At 36.8% G+C, this 27,068-nt stretch overlaps 1 protein-coding gene across 1 annotated transcript in view; it reads left to right on the top strand.

The window, feature by feature from the left end:
* N4bp2l2 (NEDD4 binding protein 2 like 2) overlaps positions 1 to 27,068 on the top strand; it is a 60,453-nt gene that overhangs the window by 1,351 nt on the left and 32,034 nt on the right. The window contains exons 2-6 of the mRNA XM_027413748.2: positions 174 to 1,408; positions 7,611 to 7,735; positions 10,749 to 10,837; positions 11,214 to 11,290; positions 15,524 to 15,670. Coding sequence (XP_027269549.1) covers positions 174 to 1,408; positions 7,611 to 7,735; positions 10,749 to 10,837; positions 11,214 to 11,290; positions 15,524 to 15,670 — 1,673 coding nt within the window. The remainder of the gene's footprint in view (positions 1 to 173; positions 1,409 to 7,610; positions 7,736 to 10,748; positions 10,838 to 11,213; positions 11,291 to 15,523; positions 15,671 to 27,068) is intronic.

The following is a 27,068-nucleotide window of genomic DNA, read 5'->3' as shown; positions in this document are numbered from 1 at the left end:
TACTACAGTGAAATTCCTCCTGTAACTAATTGTTTTGACTTAAAGTCAGTGGTTATAAAGTTACAGTTTGCTGCTTATGTCACACATTCTGTTTTCTAAAATTCCGTCCTTGTGAATAAACTTGTTTAAATTTTTTAAAATATGACCTGATAATTGTATGCTTTACTCCTCAGATGCCTTATAGTGAAATTGAAGCTAAGTTTTTGGGACCTGGAAAAGAACTCACAAAGGAACCATGCTATAAAAAATTGAAGTCAGCTGCAGATGATTGTGTTTTGCCCCATCAAAGTGGTTCTGATAGTCACAGACTCCAAGAGAAAACCAGAAATAATAGGACCCCTGTAGCCACCATTAACTTCAGAAGACGGAATTGTCCTCAGGAAGACAAAACCAGAACTACAGATGTGTTGAAGCCTTTGTGCAAGGAGACGCCTGGTAATAAAGTAGATGGTGCTGAATCTGTTAGTTCTCAAGCTTTGCAGGATGGAAAGTCTTCATCGCTATCTAGGGATGATGAAATCTATAGCACAAGTAAAGCATTCATAGGCCCCATTTACAAGCCTCCTGAAAAAAAGAAATGCCGAGAAAGGAAGAGTGAGACAGGCACTTCCAGTGGTGTAGATGACAAAAGAAGACGAGAAGAAAAACAGAAATTTAACTCCAAAAAATTGGAGATTGACACAGAATTATCCCAGTTTTACAAAGAAATTGAAGAGCTGGAAAATGAAAATGATGCTTCACAGGGCAGTTGTAAGGTATCAGAGCCTTCCCAGGAACAAATGATTCCTTACGACCAGACCAATGATACCTTAAAATCTGAGGAAGAAAACAAAGATCCCAGCACTGCTCTTCAGACACGTTGTGGTTACCTGCAGTACTTGGAGGATGAACCAGGCAAATATCCCTGTGATGAACAAGTGATACCTACATTTTGTGATTCTTCATTTCCTTCCTTCAGGCCTGAATGGCAGTCAGTACATCCGTTTGTCATACCCCACGGTCCTCCTCTTCCCAGTTTTGATTATCACTTTAATATTCAAAGATTCGATGCCCCGCTAAGTCTACCACCAAACATTTTCCATGGGCAAGATGACTGTCAGATGCAGAATGGATGTTATGTGGATAGCTGGAACTGTTTGCCTTTTGATCAGAATGATGAGTATTCTAACTATGGTTTGAGTAGCAGTAATGTTCATCCCTTTAGAAATGGCTACAGTGTACAAGATGAAAGTGTGAATAATGGTTTCTGTGAAATCAGAGAGTGCTGGAGAGATCCTTCCATGGAGGAACACAATAGAACAGACAGGTTTGTGAACCAGTGGTCTCAAGAAGAGAAGCTAAATAAATTGCAGAAATTACTTATTCTTTTGCGAGGCCTCCCTGGTTCTGGAAAAACAACATTGTCTCGGTAAGTAAAGGATACTAAATGTAAAGGATACTAAATGAATACTTAATGATTCATTACTTAAATTGATAAATGCTTTCATGTTTCTAGCAGAAAGTTTATATGCTGTATTTGGGAGTGACATCTGACTGGAAATACTTTAAAAGATGTATTCTGGTAGGAAAGGGTATATATCTTCTTTTAGGAGCTTTAAAAATAAACTATAGGGGTTAGAGAGATGGCTCATCCGTTAAGAGCACTGGCTGTTCTTCCAGGGGTCCTGAGATCAATTTCCAGCACCCACATAGCAGTTCACAACTGTCTGTAATGGGATCCAATGTCCTCTTCTGGTATGCAAATGGACATGCAGACAAAGCATCCATATACATTAAATAAATAGGTCTTTAAAAAAAAAAACTAATTAAACCAGGCATTGGTGACGCATGCCTTTAATCCCCGAACTTGGGAGGCAGAGGCAGGTGGATCTCTGTGAGTTGGAGGCCAGCCTGGTCTCCAGAGCGACTGCCAGGATAGGCTCCAACGCTACACAGAGAAACCCTGTCTCGAAAAACCAAAAACCAACCAAACAAACAAAACCTAATTAAAACAACAAGCAGTGCTACTTAAGAACATGGCTAGGCTGTATAAATCAGCTATTCAGGGAAAGCTGGACTCAGTACTACAAGATATGGGCTTTGGTACTTTTTCACTCTGCTGTTGAGCAAATTTTGCTACTTGTTAATTGAGTGGGTGATATTTATTTTCTTAGAATTTGAAAAACAAATTAGGAATCTTGAATGTGTGAAGCATTACCAATCCCAATCATACCTGATTGGGAAATCGATTTTTTTTAAAAAAAAAAAATTAATTTTATGTGTACAGGTGTTTTGTTTACATGTGTATCTGTGCACCACTTCACAGAAACTGGAAAAGGGCTTCAGACGATCCCCTGGTACTGGAGTTATAGATTTGTGAGTCACCACGTAAGTGCTGGGAATTGAACCTAGGCCCTCTGAAAGAACAGTCAGTGAGTGTTCTTAACCACAGAGGCAACTCTTAATCCCTGTATTTAGTTTTAAAATTTTAATGTGTTGAACTGATTAGTGTTGTTAAAACTGGTGGTGTTTTTATTGTTACAAAATATTTCAGATTTCTAATTTGCTTTACAATTTAAAGACAACATTGTCACAGTTTGCTCAATTATAGAAAATAACTCAAATTATAACTTTCTTGGCTGGGCATTGGTGGCACATGCCTTTAATCCTAGCACTGGGGAGGCAGAGGCAGTAGGATCTCTGTGAGTTCGAGGCCAGCCTGGTCTACAAAGTGAGTTCCAGAACACAGCCACAGCTAAACAGTGAAACCTTGTCTCGAAAAACAAACACACAAAAAATAACTACAGTTCTTGTATTTATATAGGAAAGGTAAAAAAAATGGTATCTTTAGGTGAAGACTAGTATCTGAATAATTTACAGATATATTTACTTGTAATGTTTCTGTGAAGGTTTTGTAGAGAATTCAAAATTGAGATTCAGAAGAAGTGGTCTTACAGACAAAGTTCTGGATTTAGGCTGTATCAGAGAAAACAGATAGTGAGATTTGGAAATTGGATGAAGTGGGCCTACTAGTTAGAACTCAATATAGAAAAATAAATGAAAATTATTACAACAGATAGAAGAATGTTGGAATGAAACTCAATAGAATTTCAAGAAAACCTGAGAGATTAGGTAGAGGTGATTATGTCTGTGGGTATTTGCTTGAGGAAAAGGTAGAGCATTTAAGAGTGGAAAGATGCAGCAACTATCAGCTATTCAGGAGGCCAAGGCAAGATCTCAGATTCAAGGCCCATCTGTGCTAGGATCTCCAGGGCAACATAGAACCATTCCCCTAAGTGGATGCTTAATAACAAATGCCATTTGTGTCACAGTTTTCAATCATAGAGTACTTTGACATAGGAAAGTTTAGAGAGATGAATTGTGTTTTCATTTTATAGGAGCAAAGCCTAGAGGAAATTGTTGTGGTTAACAGAAACTATTATTAAAAAACCAATGTCCCCAAACTGAAAAGTTAGGAGGTCAAAATGATGTGCTTTTGCTTTCCCCCTATGTTTTCATTTTAAAAGGCATTAAACTTTTATTTATCCATTTATCTAGATATGTATGTCTCAGTGTCCCTGCCTTCATTTTTAGTATCTACTACATATGTACTTCTATGTGTGATTCCCCACTGTGTAGTCTAGGGTGTCCCGGAACCCACTAAGAAGATCTAGCTCTTCTGGAACTCATGCTTTCTGGTGCTTCAGCTTCCCAAGTATTGGGATTGTAGGCATACACCATTTCTTTTTGAAGCTTTTTATCTTTTGCATCCTTAGTAATTTCTGAATTTATATAGCTTTTACATTAACTACTTTGTGTTCAGTATAAGCTATACAAGACATCATTATCTTTTTTGTTTATTATTGTTATTATTATTGTTATTACAGTTTTTCGAGACAGGGTTTCTCTGTGTAGCCCTAGCTGTCCTAGAGCTCACTCTGTAAAACAGGCCTTGAACTCACAGAGATCCTCCTGCCTCTGCCTCCCTAGTGCTGGGATTAAAGGCATGTGACACCACTGCCTGATTGACAGCATTGTCTTTTTGTTCATTGATGGTTGACCTAAGCCATTTTGGGTTAGTTTTTTTTCTGGAAAACTCTGCCACCCATTTGTTAAGATTTTTGTTATTATTATTATTAGTATTTGATTTTGGGAGGATGTGCTGGGGATAGAACCTGAGCCTTCTGCATGCTGTGCAAGCATTCTCCCACTGAGCTTCATCTCTAGCCACTAGTTTTTTGAGGTAGGGTCTTTAAAGAAATTGCAGGCTTGCCTGAAATTTGGTATGTAGCAGAGGCTGACCTCAAACGTAGGATCCTCAGAGTGCCAGGATTACAGGCATGAGTCATTCCACTTGGCTTGCTGCTAGCTTTTAATGAAAGTATTAGACTGTATTCTAACACAGATACTGACTTTCAGTAGTTAGGACTAAGTAAGAGAAACATGTTTCATACAACCTTTGTAGGTATGGTAAAGTGGAGACTCTGTCCTTCCAGGCTGCCTAACATTTTGGCAGGTCCATTTGAGGCAGAATTTGGGGATATTTGGAAGAATTTTGTTACTATTGTAGTTGTCCTTAGCTAAACAGAGTGCTCTGACCCAGTGTTTGGACATAGAACCATTCAATGACCAAGCCCTCAGTGGTTTTTGTTTGTTTTAGAAAGGTAGACTATAAATCAAAGTTCTTTCACTAAATCATGTAAAGGAAGAAGGAATAGGCTTAAAATACATTATCTATTTAATAGCTTTTACTCTGTTGGTTTCACCTGTGAGTGTATTTTCAGAAACAGGCCATCAATCTCATCAGCAAAATGTGTGGCAATTACCAAAGATAAAAGGAGGTTGAAACATTTGTAACAGCTTGTACTCCACATTTGGAGACTAGTTCTTGCTTAGCTAGCAAAGGATATAATTTCTCTGAGTAGGCAACTGCCTAGGTAGTATATAGCTTAAATCATCCAAATGGTCTCATAATCTGCTAAAGTATTTTAAGGTAAATTATAACAATTATGAATACAATGTATTTTGTATTTCAAATTTATTCAGTATCTTAAGCAGAGAACCAAGCTTGGCAACAGCAGCTGTAATTTGTTCAGTGTCTATATGAAGAGCTTCTACCCTGAGAGGAGATAGATAATAATTATGCAAGTGAGGATATAGAATGGTTTAATAAACTTACCTCATGCCATCTCTTACAAGTACTAGAACTTTAGACTTCTACAAGTAACTTCAAAACTTTCCTTCTTTGTCCAAATCCTTACTGTCTCCAACGTGATGAGTGCCCTTGACATTTGCTGATGACTTCATGCATTCAAGGTCTCACAAGCTAAAACTTGTGAATTTCTTGCTTGTACCACCATAGCTAGCTTTTGCTGAGGATTCTAAGGCAAGAGACTATGCAGCTGTCCCTTGGTCCTTGGGTGAGTTGGTTGTAGGCTTCTGTACAGATATCAAACTCCTTTGAAATACTTAAGTCCCTTGAATAAAAGGGCATCACTTTTGCATATGCCTTATATATATGTTGCCACATGTGTACTTAAATGATTTCTGGATTCCTTAAAATACCAATGCAATGTAGATCTCCCCCTCCCCCAACAAAATAAATGTTGCTAGAGTAAAGAGCTGCTAAAAATACCTAGTAATTTACCATCTAGGAAATTAAAAAAGAACTTGAGAAAATAGCTTTTGGTGTTGACTTTTCTGTTTGTTTGTTTTTTTGTTTTTCATTTTGTTTTTTTTCCAGGCTGGTGTTAACATTTTTATTTAAACCATTTGGTGTGATAAGTGCTGTACATGTTACTTTCTGAGGTAAAAGGACTTGAGGTTAAATATTTGAGATGAAGTGATTATCCTGTGTGGGCCCAGTGTAATCACAAAGCTTCTTAATATGAAGGTGGCAGGAAGGAAGGTCACAGAAACACAAGAAGCAGAGGCCAGAGAGGAGAGAAGACCCCATTGTCCACTTTGTACTAATTAATGATCAAAGGCCCCACAAACCAAGATAATGAGTATGCCTAACCTGTAGAAACTAGAAAAGACAAGACCATTCTCTAGAGCCTCTAGAAAGACAGGCCAGAGAAAGGGATTTTGAACTGCTGACCTTCAAAACTGTAAGATAATAAGTTCTGGTTGTTTTCAGATCATTTGTTCCAGTAACTACAGGAATTAAAAGCACTGTTTGAAAGTGATGGAAGAGTTTTTTGTTTTTGTTTTTTTTTTTCTTTCTTACCTTTCTTTGAAAGAAAGATACTTGTCTCTGGTCTTAAGTTCTTTATGTTATGTCTTACCTGAGAAAATTAGGTAGATACTCTGAAGCACTTGGATACAGTGCCCCTGCACCAGTGTCTCAACCTGTGCCAGGTTTACTTAGATTGTTTTGGTTGTTTGGGATACTAACTTGCCCTGTCTGGCCTAGAACTCTAGAACTTACTGTGTAAGTCTCATGGCTGCCCTGGAACTTAGAGATCCACCATACTAGTGACCAAGTCTATTCAGAGCCCTCCTGAGGAGGAGATTGTACAAGGATCATTTTAGACCCTTAGTTTGTGAGTCAGAAATATCCTGTGCCCAGCACTGAGAATCTCATTTCATAACCTTACCTCCTGCTGCATATTAAACTCCACTTGCTGACCTTCTGTATTTATTTTCTTTCCTGGTCTTGTTTAATTCCAGATTGTCAGTGTTTTGAGAATTGAATGAGATCATAAATATATGTGAGTCATGGTAAACTAATTGTTGTTTGATTTACTAGGTCCCAAGATATTAACATTATGAGAATCTATTTAGAAGACCTGATGAGATAATTCTGAAAATACTCTATTTTTTGGTTCAGATGCTTCATAGAGTAGCTCATTCCCCTAGGGTTTTTATGTTTTGTTTTATTTTTTTGTTTGTTTTGTTTTTTTGTTTTTCAAGACAGGGTTTCTCTGTGGCTTTGGAGGCTGTCCTGGAACTCACAGAGATCCTCCTGCCTCTGCCTCCTGAGTGCTGGGATAAAGGCTTGCACCACCACCACCCTGCGATGGTATCAATCTTTTTCAAAGCAGAGCTTACTTGTTACGGATGTGATCTGAGAGATTTTTGTTTTATTCCGTGATTAATTTTCATGTAACAAGTCTCTAAAGTCTGTTGTACTTTGGAGGATCACAGGTTGTTTGCAATCTTCTGTCTTAGGCTATTTCATACTCTCATATGGTGGATCGTCTATGTTTGTGTTTAATGTAAATGAGTTTGATGAAAGCTGTCTTTGATCAAATATGTTTTTCCCAGATGGTTCACTTACTTAATCTTACTTGGTTTTTAGGTTACTAGAACCAGAGAGAGACAGTTCTAGGTACTCAGGACCAACTCACAGAAAGTTAAAAACGTGCATAATTGTTAGCTGATGTTATTTGGGAAGCAGTGCATGGTGTTTGAAGTTGCAGTACAAATGCTGGTGTAGAGTTTTCCTATCTGTAGTTGGATAGAGTGAAGTCTGAAGTGATGTCTAGAATCTGGGCAGTTTTAAAGGATTGGCTCCTCTGTTGTTCTTCCTGTAGGATCCTTTAAGGAATCAATACCAGGTGTCCATTGCTAACTTGTCCATGGTTCCCTTATCTAGTCATAGATCTTATGATTTCTTTTGTTAACAGAATTCTGCTTGGTCAGAGCCGAGATGGCATCGTGTTCAGCACTGATGACTATTTTCATCATCAAGATGGGTACAGGTACAATGTTAATCAGCTTGGTGATGCCCATGACTGGAACCAGAGCAGAGGTTTGTTTTGGGCCAAGGCTCCTGGGATGGAGTATTTGACCTCAAGTCCTATCTGGGTTTTATTTTGACTTAGACTTTTACAGGCTGAGTGACTTTGACAGACTGTTAATAACCCAGAGTCCCAATTTCTTCTTATGTAAGACATGATAGTAATTAATTTGCCCTCTCAGGTAAAGATAATAGTGAAATTAGATAAAATGGGATGAGCTGTAGACATTATGCCAATATAAGCTGATAAAATACACGTGGGGGACATTTCAGTATGCTTTCTTTTTTCCCATCTTATGAATAATTCAAAGAACTCTTGATACCTTTGTTTTGTATTCCAAAAGCTGTTTCTACCCGAAAAATGCTAATGTCTTTAAATCTTAATAAAAATGCCTGTATTCGTTTCCTCATTGATACTGTGTTATGAGAACACTGTCAAAGACTTCAGTTTTAGAAGACGTGGGTCAGTTTGTTTCCATCCTGAATAGTGGTCTCAATCCTGACAGTCCATTTGAATCACGTGGGGATGAGTGGGTCTTGTCCTTGGGGCTCAGCCCTAGAGATTGTGCTTCATTTTTAAAATGAGGACCAAAAACTGGACCTTAAAAAAATAGTTTCATTTTAAAATTGAATGAATGTGTATGGTGTTTTACTTGGATGTAGATCCCTGGAACTGGAGACACTGGCAGTTGTGAGCCACCAGGTGGGTGCAAGGAATTGAACCTGCATCACCTGAAGAGCAGCCAGTACTTGTAACAGCTGAGCTATCTCTCTAGCTTCAGTTTTTTTTTTGTTTTTTTGTTTTTTTGTTTTAATTCTCTATAAACGGTTATAATGGGTGATAAAACTAAAACTATCTGAAAACATATGCTGTAAGTTACTTTTACAAGCCTGCTTTTGGGCTGACAGGATAGCTCAGTGAGTAAGGCATTAACTAGTCTTTAGGATTTGCCTGCCCTAAAACATATCTGTATTTGGTACTTCCTTCTTGCTGAGTCCCAATACCCAGCCAGAAGCAACTTAAAGAAGGGCTTATTTTAGCTCACAGTTTAAGAAGGGATACGTGGCAGGGAAGGCATGACAGGAACATGTTGCAGCTGGTCAGAGAGTATCTACTGTCAGGAAGGAAGTAGAGGACCCATTTCCTTTAGCCACGCCCCACCTCTTAAAGGTACCTCAGCCTTCCAAACAGTGTTCCTACCATTAGGGGATCAATTTTTGGCATTAACTCCTTTACACCATAGACAGGTACATTCAGTCCTTTGACATTGCATCACAAGCCTATTCACTGCAAAGTTGACTCTTGAGAACTTTTCAGTCTAGTTACAAAAAAAAAAATTGGGCCACAAACCATGACTATTCTCAGCCACGTGTGCCCCATGAAATGCAGGTTGGACATGGCCTCATTTTATTTTGTTTAATTTAGTAGTTTGAATCCAGTATATAGAGAAAATTTCCATCTTTGCATTCAACTTTGATAATTTTTCAGAAGTTAATTTTTTTTTTTTTCAAGACAGGGTTTCTCTGTGTAGCTTTGGAGCCTATTTTGTCCGGGAACTCACTTTGTAGACCAGGCTGACTTTGAACTCACAGAGATCTGCTTGCCTCTGCCTTCCCAGTGGTGGGTCTAAAGGCGTACGCCACCACCACCCTGCCAGAATTTAATTTTTTGTTTGATATTCCTGAAGTATACATACACTCCTGTCATTAACAGATGGTTAAAAACACTGTGACAGTGGTTTTTTTTTTTTCCTCTCATAGTCAAGAGATGACATTGGGATATTGAGAGAGTTTAGAATTAAAGTTGCATTACCTTAAGTCACACATTTGAGAATCATGATTCTAAGAAATTCACAAAAATAGCTGAACTGTACTATTGAGCTACTTGATTCATGAATCTTTCTTTTATACTGACATTCAAAAGCATCACTTAAAGTGTTCCTTTTGTTTTGTTTTGTTTTGTTTTGAGACAGGGTTTCTTTCTGTAGTTCTGGCGGTCCTGGAACTCTTTGTAAACCAGGCTGACCTCAAACTCACAGACATCCACCTGCTTCTGCCTCCTGAGTGCTGGGATTTAAAGTCATGCGCTACCATGTCCAGCTTTCATTTTCATTTTTATTGTGTGTGTGTGTGTTTGTGTATGCTTGTGGGGGGCTGGTGCATATGTACTCTGTGTGTGGAGATCAAAGAACAACTTTTTTCAAGAGTGATTCTTTTCTTCCATCTTGTTTTTAGGCAGGGTCTCTCTTGTTTCTGTTGCCGTACTCTGTCCTGCAGGCTAGCTAGACTGTAGGGTTTAGGCCTGTTTCTTGTCCCCACCTCCATCTTGTTGTAAGAGTTCTGGAACTATAGATGTACACCATTGATCCTGCTTTTCGATGTAGGTTTTAGGGAATGGGCTTAGGTTTGTAGGCTTGCATGGGAAGTGCTTTTCTGTGTGAGCCATCTGTCTCACATCAGATTACAGAAAATCTGTCTTGACCTATAAAGGATCATACTTAATTGCCTCAGTGTTTTGTTACACTTTTCATTAAAAAATTTCTTTCTTCGTAAGTAAATCTTTGCTTATTGTACTTTGTTCTTTATCATCTATATTTTCTGTTAATGAAAATTGGGTCTAAGTGGTGGCACAAGCCTTTAATCCCAGCACTCTGGAGGCAGAGGCAGGTGGATCTCTCTGAGTTTGAGGCCAGCTTGGTCTACAGAGTGAGTTCCACGACAGCCTCCAAAAGCTACAGAGAAACCCTGTCTGGAAAAACCAAAAAGAAAACTGGATCTAGATGAAAGCATCATTAGCCATAAATGAACAAAACTTTACAAGGTATGTTTTAGCAGTTTGTTGGGTTTGTTTATTTTGTTAAAACCAGCATCTAGTCCAGAAACTGTCTTATATTTTTATGTCTGGTATGTCTTGTTTTTCATGGCACTTACTGAAGACATACTGCAGTTTTCATTTTAAATGCAAAGATGTATTGTATTTCTTCGTACCAAATATTTAAATTTTACTTATATGTTTTTATTTCAGCAAAACAAGCTATCGATCAGGGAAGATCTCCAGTTATAATAGACAACACTAATACACAAGCCTGGGAAATGAAACCATATGTGGAAATGGTAAATAATAGACATGCAAGTTTTTGTTCTGTTATTCTTAACAGATTTTCATATTCTGAATTGTTGGTCTATTTGATCTTTATTATTAAGACATTTTCCCTTGTTTTCTAAATAGTTCTGTTGCCTTCTTTTAACTTAAAAATTGGCAATGTTATTTATGGTGGTTGAACGTGCTCTCCTTCTTAGTTACTCCTGGACTTAAAGATAGTAATTGGAATTTGTCCAGTTACATAGTCTTAACATTTTCTAAGCCACATTTTACCAAGAAGCATTTTTCTTGGTTGAGCTTCCTCCTGTTGTCAGATGACTTACACCTGTGTGCCTGCTTTTCCTTAAGAATGCTCTCTGGGTTTTGTCTTCTCCCTCCCCTGTGTAGGCCATAGGAAAAGGATACAGAGTAGAGTTTCATGAACCGGAAACTTGGTGGAAGTTTGATCCTGAAGAATTAGAAAAGTAAGAACCTCATTTTTATTGAACCCCCCCTTATCTTCTTTGATTTGTGTTTGTATGTTTGGTTTCTTTCTGGCTTTCTTGTTATCTTTGTTAGTTCGGAGCAGGAACTTTTGTCAAAATTTATTAACTATCTTTTACTAAATGTGCTTTGTACTTAATGTGAATTCTTTAATTAAGTTTATTGACTGGTAATGTGACATCCGAGCTTCTCCCTCGTCCCTCCACTACTGTGTCCCTGTTGTGGGATCCATCATTGACTTACCCCTTGCTCTGACTTTTCCATCTTTCCATAATTCTATCCCAAGAGCCTTGAAATTGCAGTGTTTGGGAATTCCTTTTCTTTTTCTAGGATGATATTGTACATTTAGCTAGTTTTATTATCCCATAGGAGTTAGGGGCATTATGGCAATATGGCATTTCAGACATCTTAAAATTTCTGCTGCAAGTTATATCCAGTCACTTTAAATATGGAAGAGTCTTCATGTTCTAGTTTATGTGAATGGGTGGTTGCCTGCCAGTAAGACTAAGGGTTTGTGGGTTTGTTTCTGGATTGTTTGGAGGTTTTTTCTTTTTCTTTTTCTTTTTTTTTTTTTTGTTTTGTTTTTTTCGAGACAGGGTTTCTCTGTGGCTTTGGAGGCTGTCCTGGAACTAGCTCTTATAGACCAGGCTGGTCTCAAACTCACAGAGATCCACCTGCCTCTGCCTCCCGAGTGCTGGGATTAAAGGCGTGCGCCACCCGCCCAGCTCCTCCTCTTCCTCTCCCTCCCTCCCCTTCCCCTCCCCTCCCCTCTCCTTCCCTCCCCTCCCCTTCCCTTCCCTCTCCTTCCCTTCCCTCTCCTTCCCCCCCTCTCTCTTTCTCTCTCTCTCTTTCTTTTTACATCATACTGGGAAAATAAATCCAGAGTTTCATATATGCTAGGCAGGTAATTTTCCAATCTTTCTACATTTCAGAATGAGAGCCTTTTGAGAGACTGTGGACTCGGACTTGGAGCCTAGCTCTTCATTCGTGTTTGCCAGTGTCCTTCCCTTCGAGTCACAGCTTGTCTTGTCACTCTTTTCTTTCCCTATTTTGGTTCACTTCTTTCTAGTAACAATTTTACCTTTTTTTTTTTTTTAAGATTTTATTTATTTAATATGTATACAACATTCTGCTGCCATGTATATCTGCACACCAGAAGAGGGCACCAGATGGTTATGAGCCACCATGTGGTTGCTGGGAATTGAACTCAGGACCTCTGGAAGAGCAGTCGGTGCTCTTAACCTCTGAGCCATCTCTCCAGCCCCCAATTTTACCTTTTTTTTTTTTTTTTTTTTTTTTTGGTTTTTTGAGACAGAGTTTCTCTGTGTAGCTTTGGAGCCTATCCTGGCACTCTGGAGACCAGGCTGGCCTCGAACTCACAGAAATCCTCCTGCCTCTGCCTCCCGAGTGCTGGGATTAAAGGCATGGGCCACCAACGCCCTCCATTAACAATTTTATTGAAGTATAATTCATATAGCTTACAATTTACTCATTTAAAATATATATTTTAGTGTTTTTAAGTGTATTCATAGAATTATATGGCACTCCCCTTTCTAAACTCCCTTTTCACTTTTTATCTTCCATCAAAATTTGCCTCTTCCAGCTTCAAACTGTTATTTTTTATTTTCTGGTGTTGTTGATAGTGCATACAGTAAACACATTCTGCCATAAGCTGCAGCCCCAGCCTTCAGACTGTTGTTCTGTGTATGAGGCCCAAATCATTTATTTCCTCATCTTTCATTCCTTTGACTACCCTCTTTGTGATTTGTGTGCTATATAAGGATAATAATATCTAACTGGCATTGTTTGCCTACCAAACTGTGTATGTTACAGTACAGTGCAAGAGTGTAAATTAAAGCCAGGCGGTGGTGGCACACAGCTTTAGTCCCAGCACTCGGGAGGCAGAGGCAGGCGGATCTCTGTGAGATCCCTGTCTCAAAAAACAAAAAACAAACAAACAAAAAAGAGTGTAAATTTAAATGGGAAATTTAAAACTAAAGATAGTTGAATCATGGTATATAAATTACTAAGTGATTTTTGTTTGTTTTTGGAGACAGGGTTTCTCTGTGGCATTGGAGGCTGTCCTGGAACTAGCTCTTGTAGACCAGGATGGTCTCGAACTCACAGAGATCTATCTGCCTGCCTCTGCTTCCCAAGTGCTGGGACTAAAGCCCTGTGCCACTACAACCTGGCTTTTTTTTTTTTTTTTTTTAATAAGTGATTTAACTGTCCTTTGGTTGTGGTTTCATTTGTGTTTGAGAGACTTTTGTGACTTGATTTGCTTTTTGTTTGTTTGTTCTGTTTGAAACAGGTTCTCGCTATGTAGTCCTGGCTGTCCTGAAACTCACTATGTAAACCAGGTTGGCCTCAAACATACACTGTTCCACCTACCCCTGCCTCCCAAGTGCACCACCATGGCCAGAGGATTTTTTTTTTTTTTTTTTTTTTCAAAACTGGGTTTCTCTGTATTTGGAGCCTGTCTTAGAACTCACTCTGTAGACGAGGCTGGCCTTGAACTCACAGAGATCTGCCTGATGCTTCTGCCTCCTGAGTGCTGGATTTAAAAGCGTGTGCCACCACCACCCGGTGAAATAATTTAATATAAGTTAACAGCCCACTTTATTTTAACTGATCTGTAGCATATTTTGAATTTTGGAAGAATTGGATAGAATCAAATGGATGATTTTGGCATCTTGCGGATTTAGTTATATTTTACTAGCTTTTTTAAGTTGTATATTTTGTGCTGGGGATTGAACCCAGGGTTTCAAGCATGCCACACTAGTCATCTACACTGAAAAATTACCCTAAATCCTTTCTTGCCAATTTTTAACCTTGGGTCTGTTTTATTTTTCCCTTCTGTCTCTGTTGTGGTTGTTGCTCTTAAACTTTTGAGTGTAAAGCATCAGAGTAGAAAAGTACTGTGTGTGTGTGTGTGGGGGTTATTTCTAGGAAAAGTGAGTTAGTAAAGCTAGAACTATACTGCAGATACAAAGCTTGTTCCTGTGTGTTGTCTTGTAGAGTCAGAGTCATATTGTAGAAAACTATCAGAGTAAATAAACTGCCCAAAGGCCTGGGTGTTCAACAACAGTTTTTAAATAACTTTTCTTATCCAAAACTCACATAAAGAAAATTACAGGAAGATCTGTGCTTGTTAGTACATGTCTGTAATACCAGTACTAACTAGACTAAAGCTGAACAAGGTCTTTACATGACATACATACTTAGCTGTTACCTTTGTTAGAACAGGACTGGCTCCTCAGCAGCTTGTCACAGTCCAGTTTTATGGATTTATTTTTATTTATTTGTTTATTTATTTATTGGTTTTTGTTGTTGTTTTTTGACCTTATAATCTTTTACTGCTTTGTGTTTTTTGGTAGTTTTACCATGTAATTTTTCTTAATACCAGTTTATTTTGCCTTTTTTCAATTTACATATACATATATAAAATAAATCATATATATTCTTTTGTATCTAATATTTCAATCATATTTCTAATAGTAAGGTACTGGTAATATGAAATTTTAAAATGCAATAGGAAAAGCTGGGCATGATACTGTATGCCTTTAATCCCAGCACTTAAGAAATAGAGACAGACATATTTCTCTGAGTTCTTAAGGCCAGCCTTGTCTACATAGTGAGTTCCAGGGCAACCAGAGAGACCCTGTCTCAGAAAACCAATAATAGTAAATACAAGAAAAGTATCTTAAAGTAACCGATAAATTACTTTTCATTTTAATCCATTCATTTCTTCTGTAATTCTCAAAACACTATCTCATAATACTTTTTAATTTTAAAATATCTTTGTTTTAGAATGTTTAAAGAAATTTCATGTAATATATTTTGATCATATTCTTTCCTCTCTCCCAATTCCTCCCAGATTCCACCTTCCAGCTTCATGTTCTTTCTCTTTTAAAAAAACAAATATAGAGAAAACATCTGTTAGTTTGCTATATACCTAATGTTTTCAGTGAGCCATTCTATAAGAAGCTGTAATCACTTATTTTGTCCTCTGAAAATAGCAAGTGGGAATCTTCTTGTATAAAGCAAGAATGAACAAGTGTGTCTTCTCATGTTTGTAAAATGCTATTTAGATTTTATTTTGTTACTGTAAAATAGCTGAATCTCCAAACCTATGCTTTCTTTAAAAAAGGGGAGAAAAGATTTAAAATCCTTTGTTTTTTTTTTCTTTTTTCTTTTCTTTTTTTTCTTGGTAGGAGGAATAAACATGGTGTGTCTCGGAAGAAGATTGCTCAGATGTTGGATCGTTACGAATTTCAAATGTCCATCTCTATTGTGATGAATTCAGTGGAACCATCACAGAAAAGCATACAGAGACCCCTCCCTCTCCCGGGGGAGCCGAGGTGGGGAGGCTCTCTAGACTCACACAGTCAAGCACCTGTCACAGATAGCTCTTAAGTTGGCTGGGTTAGCTGGCATGCTGATTACTTTGAGAACAAAGTAGTGAGCCTGTCTTAACTTTGAGTAGCTGCAAATAAAAAGAAAACCACTCTATTGTCTCACAAGGGTGTTCCTTACAGTTGTTTAGATCCTAAAGTACAAATAAAAATTGCATAAAATTGTATTTTAAATGCTTTTTATAATCTTTTGTGATACTACTTTTGGTTATTGTGAATAGTAGATTGAAAAGGGAACTAGGATTTTTTTCAAAAGCTGAATTTTAAACTAATTTTCTATTTTAAATACTGTTGAACTGCTTTTTTAATAGCCCATACTTTAAATTTTCATAAAAACCAACATTTTTCCTTCGTTACCTTAAATATACAGAAAATACCAGCTTTTTATACAAGACTTTATAGTTGATTCCTTTAATTTGGCATGGTAGTGAATTATGTTTTAACTCTAAGCCATAATTAAATTAGCACCTCACCTAATTCAAACGATTTTCAGTAAATGTTAGACAGCAGGTATATTACTCATCTTGTGTGTCATATATTGCATTCAGACCCCTTGCTCTCCAGGGGGAACAAAGGTGGGAGGCGCTCTGCTCTCTAGGCACACATAATCAAGTGATGTATATATGTGGGTGTATTGATGTCTGTATATACACACACACCTATTCCTCTTAGGCCATCTCCCTACTCCTTCCTACTTGGAGTTCTAGGAGGGCTAGAGGCAAGGCAACTCATACAGTTTTAAAAGCCTGTCAAACACTTCTGATAATGATTCAGCATTTTTGCTGTTGTTAAATTTGATACAATATATTTGATATAAAAAATATTTTGGATAATTGCTTAGCACTGGTAAAGAACATTTGTCCTGTGAAGTGTTATTCTCCTGGTTTTAATTCTTACTGTGAAGCCAGCTATGGTTTTTTTTTTTTGTTTTTTGTTTTTTGTTTTTTACCTCCTTTGTTAGATTAAATTCCTTTTCTTAGAATTTAAAAACCTAGATGTGCTCCTTCATTTTAGAGTCTTATAATTCATTTTCATCTTCAGGCACAGCTTTGCCTACTCTGTTCCTATTGAGCAGTACAAGGAAAGCAACTACCACTTCTTAGTTCCAGTGTTACATAGAAAATGTTTATTTACTCTCTGGTTTATTTTTCTAAGAAAAATTCCAACTAGTTACAATGTAATTTCAAAAATGAATTTATCATGATCCTGTGTATGCATTGCATGTTAATATATCATGACCCTTAATTTTTTTTCCTAAATAGCCTATTTTAAATCATGTGTTCTTTGTGTGTTATTTTAAAACTTTTTGCTGTTTTTTTTTTTTTTTCAAGTTGTGAGACTGAAAACTAGATAAAAGTATCTTCAGCTAGGTCTCTTAATCATGTTGCTGTTAGTTAATAAGATTGTGACTGCTACTATTCACCTGCACTGCTTCATGTTGTTCATAATTGAGTAGATACTGATTTACATCTTCCTACCTTGTTCAGCACATGTGTGTGTTTATATGTATTTGTTCATCCTAACTAAACATGTAGTAGGAATATGCTAACACATGTTCCATGTGTAGGTGTATGTATCTATACAATATACATAACTTTTTAGCAGAAGATGGATTTTTTAATTAGGATTTGTGTTTTCCAGTGTATTATTTAAATTAGCACAGTTTGAAAACCATACTAAAAGTTTAAACTTAGGGATAGGTGAAGCAACTGTTAGATATGCTGTGTCTTTAGAAACTTTGTGTAGTGTAAAGAAACCCTGTCTAAAAAAACCAAAAGAAACTTCATTTAGGACTGGAGAGATGATTGGGTGGTTTAGAGCAAGTACTCTTCCAGAGGACCGAGTTAGAATCACCGAACCCATAAAAAGTTACTCATAACCACCTGTAACTCCAGTTCCAGGGAATGAATCACCAGTAGCCTCTGTGTGCCCCTGTACTCCTGTACAAAGACTCCCAAATGTGCACATGGTTAAAGGAGCTTCATTTCAGGTGGGCAGTGGGGACACATACCTTTAATCCCAGTACTCGGGAGGCAGAGGCAGGTGGATCTCTATAAGTTCAAGACCAGCCTGGTCTACAGAGTGAGTTCCAGGACAGCCAGTGCTACAGAGAACAGAAATCCTGTCTTGAAAAAACAAAAACAAAAACAAGAAAACCCCAAAACCAAAAAAAACAGCATTGGTGGTGCACGCCTTTAATTCCAGCTCTCAGGAGGCAGAGGCAGGCAGATCTCTGTGAGTTCGAGGCCAGCCTTCTCTACAGAGTGAGTGCCAGGATAGGCTCTAAAGCTACACAGAGAAACTCTGTCTGGAAAAAAACTAAAACAAACAAAAACAGGACGCTTCCTTTAGGTGTCATAGTTCCATGAGTCTCGAACTAACAGATAATAAGCTTAGTTATCCAACTATATTTTGACAGAATAGAAGATTGCCTTTGGGAGATACAAAATAAGTACATTTCTAGATTTCTTTTGTAGATTCAACTTTGTCTTCTTGTATTTCTGACTAATAATCATTGCTGTGTAATTTTTAAAATTATGAATTCTTTCTGAGGCAGAGAAATTGGCATTCTCACTTTTTAAAGGTAGAAAATTACTTAATAGTTTTTCTAAGCATTGTACCTCATTTTTAAAAAAAGAATAACAATAACGAGTGACTGGAATAAAAGGTATTAATATCAACTAATTGTTAGGTGCTAAAAGCTAATAAAAATGTAAAATTTACCTGTTAGTTTTGTAGCATTTTTTTAATTTTAATGCCCCTAGTACTACACCCCACAAAGAATTGTATAGCTGTTAGGTGCTATATTTAAGGTGTGTCACACGGCTTTTATTTATTCTAATTCTGTATGAATGAATTAGAATTACTTGGGGTTTTGTTATAGTTTTAGCCTTTGAGTAAAAATGACTACCTATTGACAAATTGATAGATTTATGATTATATTTGTTATAATCTTGCTAGTAAAGCACTCAAGTTGAACTTTGGCGCAATTTTTCAAGTGGGAGGTTTTATTTCCATTATTCTCCCCCCCATTTAAAGAAAACATTATTTCATGTATTTATGTGTTTAAAAGTAAAATTATAAAATAAAATAATTTGGTTTGTTGTTGAAGTGGCAATTGATTTAGGTACTTTAAGTTTGTTTATCTCTAATTAATATAAATTATTAAACTTTCTAGTTTTACATATTGATAAATTTTTAAAGGATTCATAATTTCAAATGAAATTTGTAGTGTCTAAGTTTTCTTTGAAATGTCTATATTCGAATTTTTATTACAAACTTGCCAGAAACTAATTTCTAAGTAAAGATAAACAAATAGTGTGTTGCTACCCATTTGAAATGTTGGAGAAATACAATTAGTTGTTACTGTTATTACCAGTGCCCAGAGCTGTGTGTTTACCTCTAAATCCATTGATGTATAAATGTATACTGACATGAATCCTCTGAGAAGGGCTAAAGTTATAGCTGTTGTTAATCTATACTCCACATACAGTGATGCATTACACTAGAGTTGTGTGAAAAGAATTAGTTTCATTTTGGTACTATGATCATTCAGAAGAGATAATTCATTGATGGAAAGTTTTATGGGTTACACAATTCATGAATATTTTTCCATTAAAATTATTAGCTATAATTTTTCTAAGTTTACTGGGAAAGAGAAACTGAATTAGGCAATTGACAAATTAGCCTGCTGGAGGTGGCTCTCTTTACAGAATAATATTGACATGCTGGACATGGTAATGTGTGCTTTTAATCCCACACCAATGGGGAAAGGCAGTCAGGTCATTTTGAGTTCAAGGCTAGCCCGGTCTACATAGCAAGTTCCAGTGAGACGGTGTCTCAAAACAAACAAACAAAAAGACCAAATATTGGCAGAACAATTTTGATTTTAAAATTAAGGTACCATTAGAACAATAGCTTCTTGGCATACATGCCAGATTTTTTTCTTTAGTCTGTCCTCAGAGTAACAAGGAGTTAGATTTGTTGAAATAGATTATAGAAGAGCCATTAATGATTATCTGTATCTATTTTGTTCTTTATTTTGTAAAGCAATAGTTGAATTGGTTTCAGTTTAGTTGATTCAAATTGTCATGTTTTTGTTTTATTGTGTGAATGTTTTTCATGTATCTATGTGCACCATGCATGCAATTCCCAAGAATTCCAGAAGAGGGCATTGGATCCTCCTCGAATTGGAGTTACAGATGGTTGTGAGCTGCCATGTGGGTGCTGGGAACAGAACCTGTGCCTCTTTGAGAGCAACCAGTGCTCTTAACCACTGAATCATTTAACTAACTTCCAGATTGTTGACTATTTTAAGCCTAAAAAATTTTCACTGTTTTGTGCTTTGTAAATTTCAGAGGAAACATTGATAGGTATCTAATTATTGATTGAGTGCCTCTAAATTTTAACAACTTGTGGAAGAATGATTATTATTGACAGAGTAGATTGTAGTGAATGCATTATGTATGTAAATGATGATTTAGAACAGCCTCTTTAGGGGAATTATTAATATATTGCCACTTTCAGGCTATACACACAGGAAAAAGAATATTGTGTCACAAATAACTTTTAGTGGTTTGTTTTGTTTGGCTTTTTGCATTTTTAAAATCATGCCAGCATATGTGTGCATTGCACTCACGTGGAGGTCAGAGGACAGCTTGAAAGAATTGGTTCTCTCTTCTATTATGTGAGTATCTACTCAGGTAGCTGGGTTTGTTGGCAACTGTTTTTATTCACTGAGCCATCTTGCAAGGGCACAAGATAATTCTTGGGAAAAAGATCATCAACAGTAAAGAAATGATTCTTATCTTTACTTTAAAAAAAAAAAAAGACATAGTTCCATGTAGACCATGCTGGCTTCAGATTCATTTCGTAGCTGAGGATGGATGACCTCAAACTCCAAGTTCTTCTGCCACCTCCCAAGTGCTGGGGTTACAGGCACTTAACCATTCTTCCTTAGACTGGAAATTTTTAATTATTTTTTTAGACATTTAATGGAAGTTTTAGTCATTTATATTAGAAATAATCTGTTTTTCTTCAAAGATTTATTACTAGTAACCCTGTCATATTTCAGGTGTAGTCTTCCAGTGATTGATTATATACATAATACACCTCTCAGCACATGGTTTGTTAACTTCAATAATCTGCATTAAAAATTAAATGTTTTATGTAGTTTGGACACACCCATAGACACTAGTCTTAGAACTAGACAGAACCACATTAACCAGCATTACACCTGTTTGGTGGTAAGTGAAGACTTTGAGGATGTCTGTCTGTAATGCGCTTGTGTGCTCTCTCTCTCTCTCTTCCTCTCTCCTCCTCCCTCTCCTTTCTCTCCTTTCTCTTTTAGAGACAGGGTTTCTGTGTAGCCCTGGCAGTTGTGGAATTTGCTCTGTAGACCAGGCTTACCTCATATTCAGAGAGATCTACCTGTGTTTGCTTCCCAGGTGCTAAGATTAGAGGCATGGTCTAGCTCTTAATAATTCTTTTTCTTGCTTGTATTTAAGTTAAAGCATCTTTGAAAACTAATGAGAAGATTGAGATGTTTTAAAGAAGCTCCTGAGTTCTCTCTATTGTATTGTGGTTAAAATTATGTTTACATTTAGTAGAGTTCTTTAAAAGGCTGGGCTTTGGGGGTTATATTGAAGTCTTATTTTCATATGAGAAATCTAAAATTAAAGTTTTACTCTTGGGATTAACAAACTTATCCACAGCTAGTAATTATAATGTACCATCTTGAGTTGTCATTCTGAATCTGGTTTGGTTTGTTTTCATCAAAATGAAAGAAAATTTGTTTAGGAAAGGCTTGTAGGTTCTTTTTTCTTAGTGGTCTTAGAAGTCATGTTTCTTTTCTTTCATATAGTCTTTCTGTCTGGTTTCCTTTTCTTCTGTTTTTCACTCAGCAGTCTTCCTGTTACCACATGACATTCTTAGTGAGGATGATGGGTAAGTGCCTGGCAAAACTACATAACTGATTTTTTCCTTCCTGTGTTCCCTGAACTCAGTGTCTGCATGAACTTCACCTGTGGGCACATCTCAGCAGTTACTCTCTTGACCCTATGGGTTTGTACAGTTTTTATATGAAATGGTTATTTGAAAGGTTTTAAAAAAAAATCCATTGTTGTGATACTCATTGGCTGAGATTCTCATAAGCATGGTGTAACAATTTGATGTATGGATTTTAAGGGGAATTTTTCAGCAACCAAATTACAATGCCGGGGATTTCAGTTATAGGTTGTAGTTGAAGACAAACATTGCAGAGGTCATGTTACAGAGATTAAGCTTCCTCCAGAGCTGCAACCTTAGCTTACTAACATTTGTATTGTGTAAATGACTACTGTTTAATGCCTATCAGTGTTGAGCCATAGTCCTAATGGGCTTTAATAAAAAGAATCAATATTTTTAAGTTAAGCAATTTATTCTGTATATTTCTCTAGTAAATATTTCTCTAGTAAAAGATGGAAAAATTCGGATCTAGGGAGGACTGTATCCCATATTATCTTTAACCACACAGTCCTCTTTTTGATTTACATATTTTTTCAAGGCAGAGAAATTCCAGTGAAGAATTTGGTGCATCTTTACGGTACTTTTCACAGGACTAGAAGCTATTTTGAGGTTTCAATCAAGTTGAGTGATGGAATCTGTAAGTAGTTATTTAGAGTTCAGTTTTGAAAAGTCAAAATTGAAATTAGAGAAATACCATTTAATGTTTAAATGTTTTATACAAATTGTATATTGATATAAAAATGTTCATACTTGCTGTTATGCTTTAATTTAACATTAAAAATTTCTTATTTTAATTCACATTTGAAATGTGTAATATTCAATAAATGAATTATTGAATTACATACATTGGGTTTTTTATTAATGCTTAATTTTCAGACAGTGTTTTCTAAAATAGATTAACATTAAACATAGTCTTATTTATTTTCCTGTTATGCCTGCTTGCTATCTTAGCTGTACCAGCTTTGGGTGTTGTGCAAATTGCATCCATTCTCTTTTTTTGATGCTTTAAGTTAATTTTCCAAAATTAAAAAAATAAAGGAGGCAGTTTCTTAAGTTTGCATTATAAATCACATAGAATTAAATTATAAGGAAAATGTTTATACAATGAAGTTTTTTTTAGTGTTTGACTTACTTTGTTTTAACTAAAAAAATTAATGAACTGGTTCTCACTTGTTTTTTCTTAATTGCTTAAGATTTGTTTTAGTTTTGTGTCACTTATTGACAGTGGTTTAGATTTTGCTTTGAGTAGGAAAGGCTAAATGAAAGAAGGGATGGCATTTGTTTTATGGATTGATTATGGTTACTTTTAGCTCAGGAAACTGGAAAGCAGCACATGTGTTATTCTTGGAAAATAGTGAATTATAACACTGACTACAGATCCAGTTGTGTTGTTGTATTTACATTTCAGTCAAATACAAGCATAGACATGGGCTAATATTTTTAAATAATTAAAAGAGGGAGAAATGATACCCTTTAAATTCTAAGGAATGATATCTAAGGAACAGTTATTTAAGGATAGTTGTTGAAAATGTTATATCTCTCCACATACACTTTTCCATTTGCTGTTCAAAAACCAGTAGAGACTGGAATGAAATAGGCAAGTTTGTTGTAATTTCAAGAATTTCAGTGCCTCAGATGCTTGGATCTTATTGCCTTTGTGTCTGTGGCATCTGTAAAACTTTGTTCTTTAAAGAAGTCAGTAAACATGAAAGAGACCTAGGCCCCAGGCATCTCCCTGAAACAATCAGATAGGAAAGAAACCATTATAGAGCAGCTTCAGTAGGGTAGTGGTGATGTACACCTTTAATCCCAGCACTCTGGAGGCAGAAGCAGGCAGATCACTGTGAGTTTGAGGCCAGCCTGGTCTCCAAAGCTCAAAAAACAAAGTTTTTTGTCTCAAAAACAGAAACAAACAAACAAAAGAGCAGCTTTACAGGGGGTTTCTTGTGTTATCAGTCACATTTGGTACTGCATGGTGTGTCTGTCATACCAGAGCTTCTTTCTCCTGATTGATATTACCAGGAGTCTCTAGAGTTGTCGAGCTATGATCAAGGCTTAGAATACCAGGGAGGAGAGCAATGTTATTGCTTTCGTTTATGTCTTTTAGGTCATTTCTAGTTTTTAGCACATCCTAGACAAATCTGAAAAGCATCCAGGTAATTTTTATCCTACTTTTAAATGATCCACTGAAAGATCACCAGCACTTTCAGAAGTTCTCCAAAGGACTGTGGGCTCTGATAAATGTCCAAAAATTTCCTCTACTCTCTCTTTCCCCAGAATCCCAGAGCATGAAGTTTGAACTTGTGTAACAGTGAAGAATGGGTGTTTTTCAATGCATGTGTCTACATGATTATCTTTAAAATGCATATAATTAGTTTATTATTTAACTGTCCAAGCTAGTGAATCCCAATCTAACTTTTTTGGTCACTATTTTATTGTTTTAGGATACTTTTCAAATTGTCCATGGAATGTGATTTTTAGTAGCAGATGGATACTGAGTCCACATTTACCCCGTCTGCACTTCTTTTCATTAGAGGGTAGCTCTTTTATTACTAAGGCTTCAGTACTGCATTGCCAGGTCGAAGTTACTTCAGGTCTTACTCCTCTCAATAGTGCCAACCTTACCTTTGTTCCTGATATTTTTCCTTAAGCATTTAAACACAATCAGATCTTTGTTAAATCTTTTTTCTTCCTTGGTATAGTTCACTTCACAAGTAAACTTCATAAACAATCTGTATTTAATGTCTTACTTCCTTGTTACTGACTATATTCAGCCCATTCCTACTCTTTCATTTTATTTAATTAAGAGTTTCCAGAGTGTTTGTTTGTATTGATTAGTATTATCCATTGCCTGTCTTGTTTGGCTGTTTTGTAACATTTGAGTTTTGAACCTTTTCATTAAGATACTTAGCTTTAACAGGGCTGGCTCAACAGGTAAAGCACTCTCTGCCCAAGTCTGAAGATCTCAGGTCAATTTCCAGGACCTATAAAAGTGGAAAGAAAATCAACTCTGCTCCTTCATTCTCGGTCCTCCACAAGTGTGCTGTGGCACACCCTACCCCATCTCCATTATGATAAATACAGTTAGAAGTGCTTGGTACTCATCCAGAAGATGAGAATGTGGCTCCCAGCACCCACGTCAGGTGGATCACAGCCACCTCTTACTCCCACTCCAGGGGACTGGATGACTTCACAAGTACACCCACAGCCACACACATACATAAAAACTAAGTAATGGTTTCTCACATATTGTGTGCTGCTTTGATGCTGTGGTTTCTGTTCGTATCTCTGGCTGTGTTTCTTATTCTCCTTTGCAGCCTTCTATTGCTCTTACTCTTTGATTTTCGAATTCCTTACATTTGAGTTCTAGACAGTGCTCTATTCTTACTGTTAACCTCTCTGGTGATCTCATTATTTCTTATTTGGATGTAGTAGCCCCCCCACATTCTTTGCCACCCTATAATTTTTATCTACACAGCAACTAGTCAGTCTAAATTTGTGTGTGTGTGTGTGGGGGGGGTCTCGGAGCTGTGACTTGGAGGTAATGTCTATGTATCTACATACACATTAATTAAAACTCTTCTTAAATTCTACATAGTCTGGTTCTTGGCATCTTTTTAACATCATTTTATACCAGTCCTCATTTACAATATTACTGTCTGTCTGTACTGTTTTTTCAGACATGGTCTGCTTGTTTCTCTTTTCAGGACTGGCTATTTTCTCTACTTGAGATGCTAATCTCTGTTCTTCCTATGGCTAGAACTTCCCAACATTCAGATATGAAATGGTATGTCATCATCTATGGGAGAGACTTTCCCTGATCCAATCCAGAATAAAACGGCCCACTCCTTCCCTCTTTACACTGTCCTGGCATAATATTTTTAAGTTGGGTATTTAGTTTCCAAGCAATGTTTTATTATGTAGCCCTGGCTGGCCTAGAACTTGCTATATAAAACAGGTTGTCCTGGAACTCACAGAAGGAGCTGCTTGTTTCTGCCTCTAAAGTGCTGGGTTCAAAACATGCCCCACCATACCCTGCTAGAACTTGTTTGCTTCATAGCTGTCTACAAAAATCTAAGCCAGTGTTTATCATACTGTGGGAATGAACAGTTTGGGCCTCAAATATGTTTTCTTACACTTGTCTTTTGACCTCTAGTTTTTACTGAACTATCCAGCTTCCTTTTTAAGTCTTGAATGGCCCCTGTAAACCCATGTTCTTTAATCTGGGTCTCCAGAATTTTTGGAATAATGTGTAGATTGACTTTCCTACTGGTTTTTGCAAGTGAAAAATTTGAAGTTTTCTTTGATGTTTAATTTTCATTTTCAGTCCATCAACAGGGATTTGTAAATTTTGCCACCTAAAATATCTCTTGACTCTTTTTAAACAGCCAGCATGCCACACCTTTTTATAAAGGGAATACCCATGTTCCCTGTATCCAGGTGAAGAAACATTATCAGCAACCCCTTTGTCTCTTCCCTGTCAGTAGTCTTCTTGTAATATAATTACAACATAATTGTGTTTAAAGCTTAAGTTGTTTCCCCATTTTTCTAAGGACAGTCTAATAACCATAATGTGGTAAGTAAGATTCAGGGTTATGTCATCCTGCTTTTTCATCCAATGGGAACCTTATGTCTTCTCTTTTTCTTTACTATCCCTCAAATATACCGGCTTGTCTAATCTTTCTGAAAGTTTCTGTATACACATTCTCTTCCATACTCATCTTGTGTGTACAGTCTAGGGTTGATGAGTCCCAAATTATGTCTTGTGTATATTCTCATATGCAATTTCTTCTTCACCAAACTGCCAGTTATTTTAAACTCTGTGAGTCAAGGATTGTATCTGTAACACACACACACACACACACACACACACACACACACACACACACACACACACACACACAGTGATCATGCTAGCATGATTAGCTAGAACGTTGACTGGAAAACATGTTACTCATTATTCAGATAATACGTGGAAATAAGTTCTAACTTATTCCAACTTGTTTTGGACTGAACAGTGATTTGGAAGTGCATACATTGAAATTGTAGCCTCTAATGCTCAGAATGTGCCAACATTCATAGATAGTGTCATAAAAAACGTAAGACCATGTCCTTCAAAGAGAAGATGCAATTGATTGACCAACTTACTCAAAAGTCTGATCATAAGACGACACAAGAGGAGCTGGAGAGATGACTCAGAGGTTGAGTACTGGCTGTTCTTCCAGAGTTGAGTTCAATTCCCAGCAACCACATGGTGGCTCACAACCTTCTATAATGAGATCTAGTGCCCTCTTCCAGCCTGCAGGCATATGTACAGACAGACCAATGTATATATAAC

Source organism: Cricetulus griseus, chromosome 4, assembly GCF_003668045.3.
Source record: "Cricetulus griseus strain 17A/GY chromosome 4, alternate assembly CriGri-PICRH-1.0, whole genome shotgun sequence".
NCBI classification, from domain to species: Eukaryota; Metazoa; Chordata; class Mammalia; order Rodentia; family Cricetidae; genus Cricetulus; species Cricetulus griseus.
Note: the sequence above shows the minus strand (reverse complement) of the source record. Positions and strands in the feature narration are given on the sequence as shown.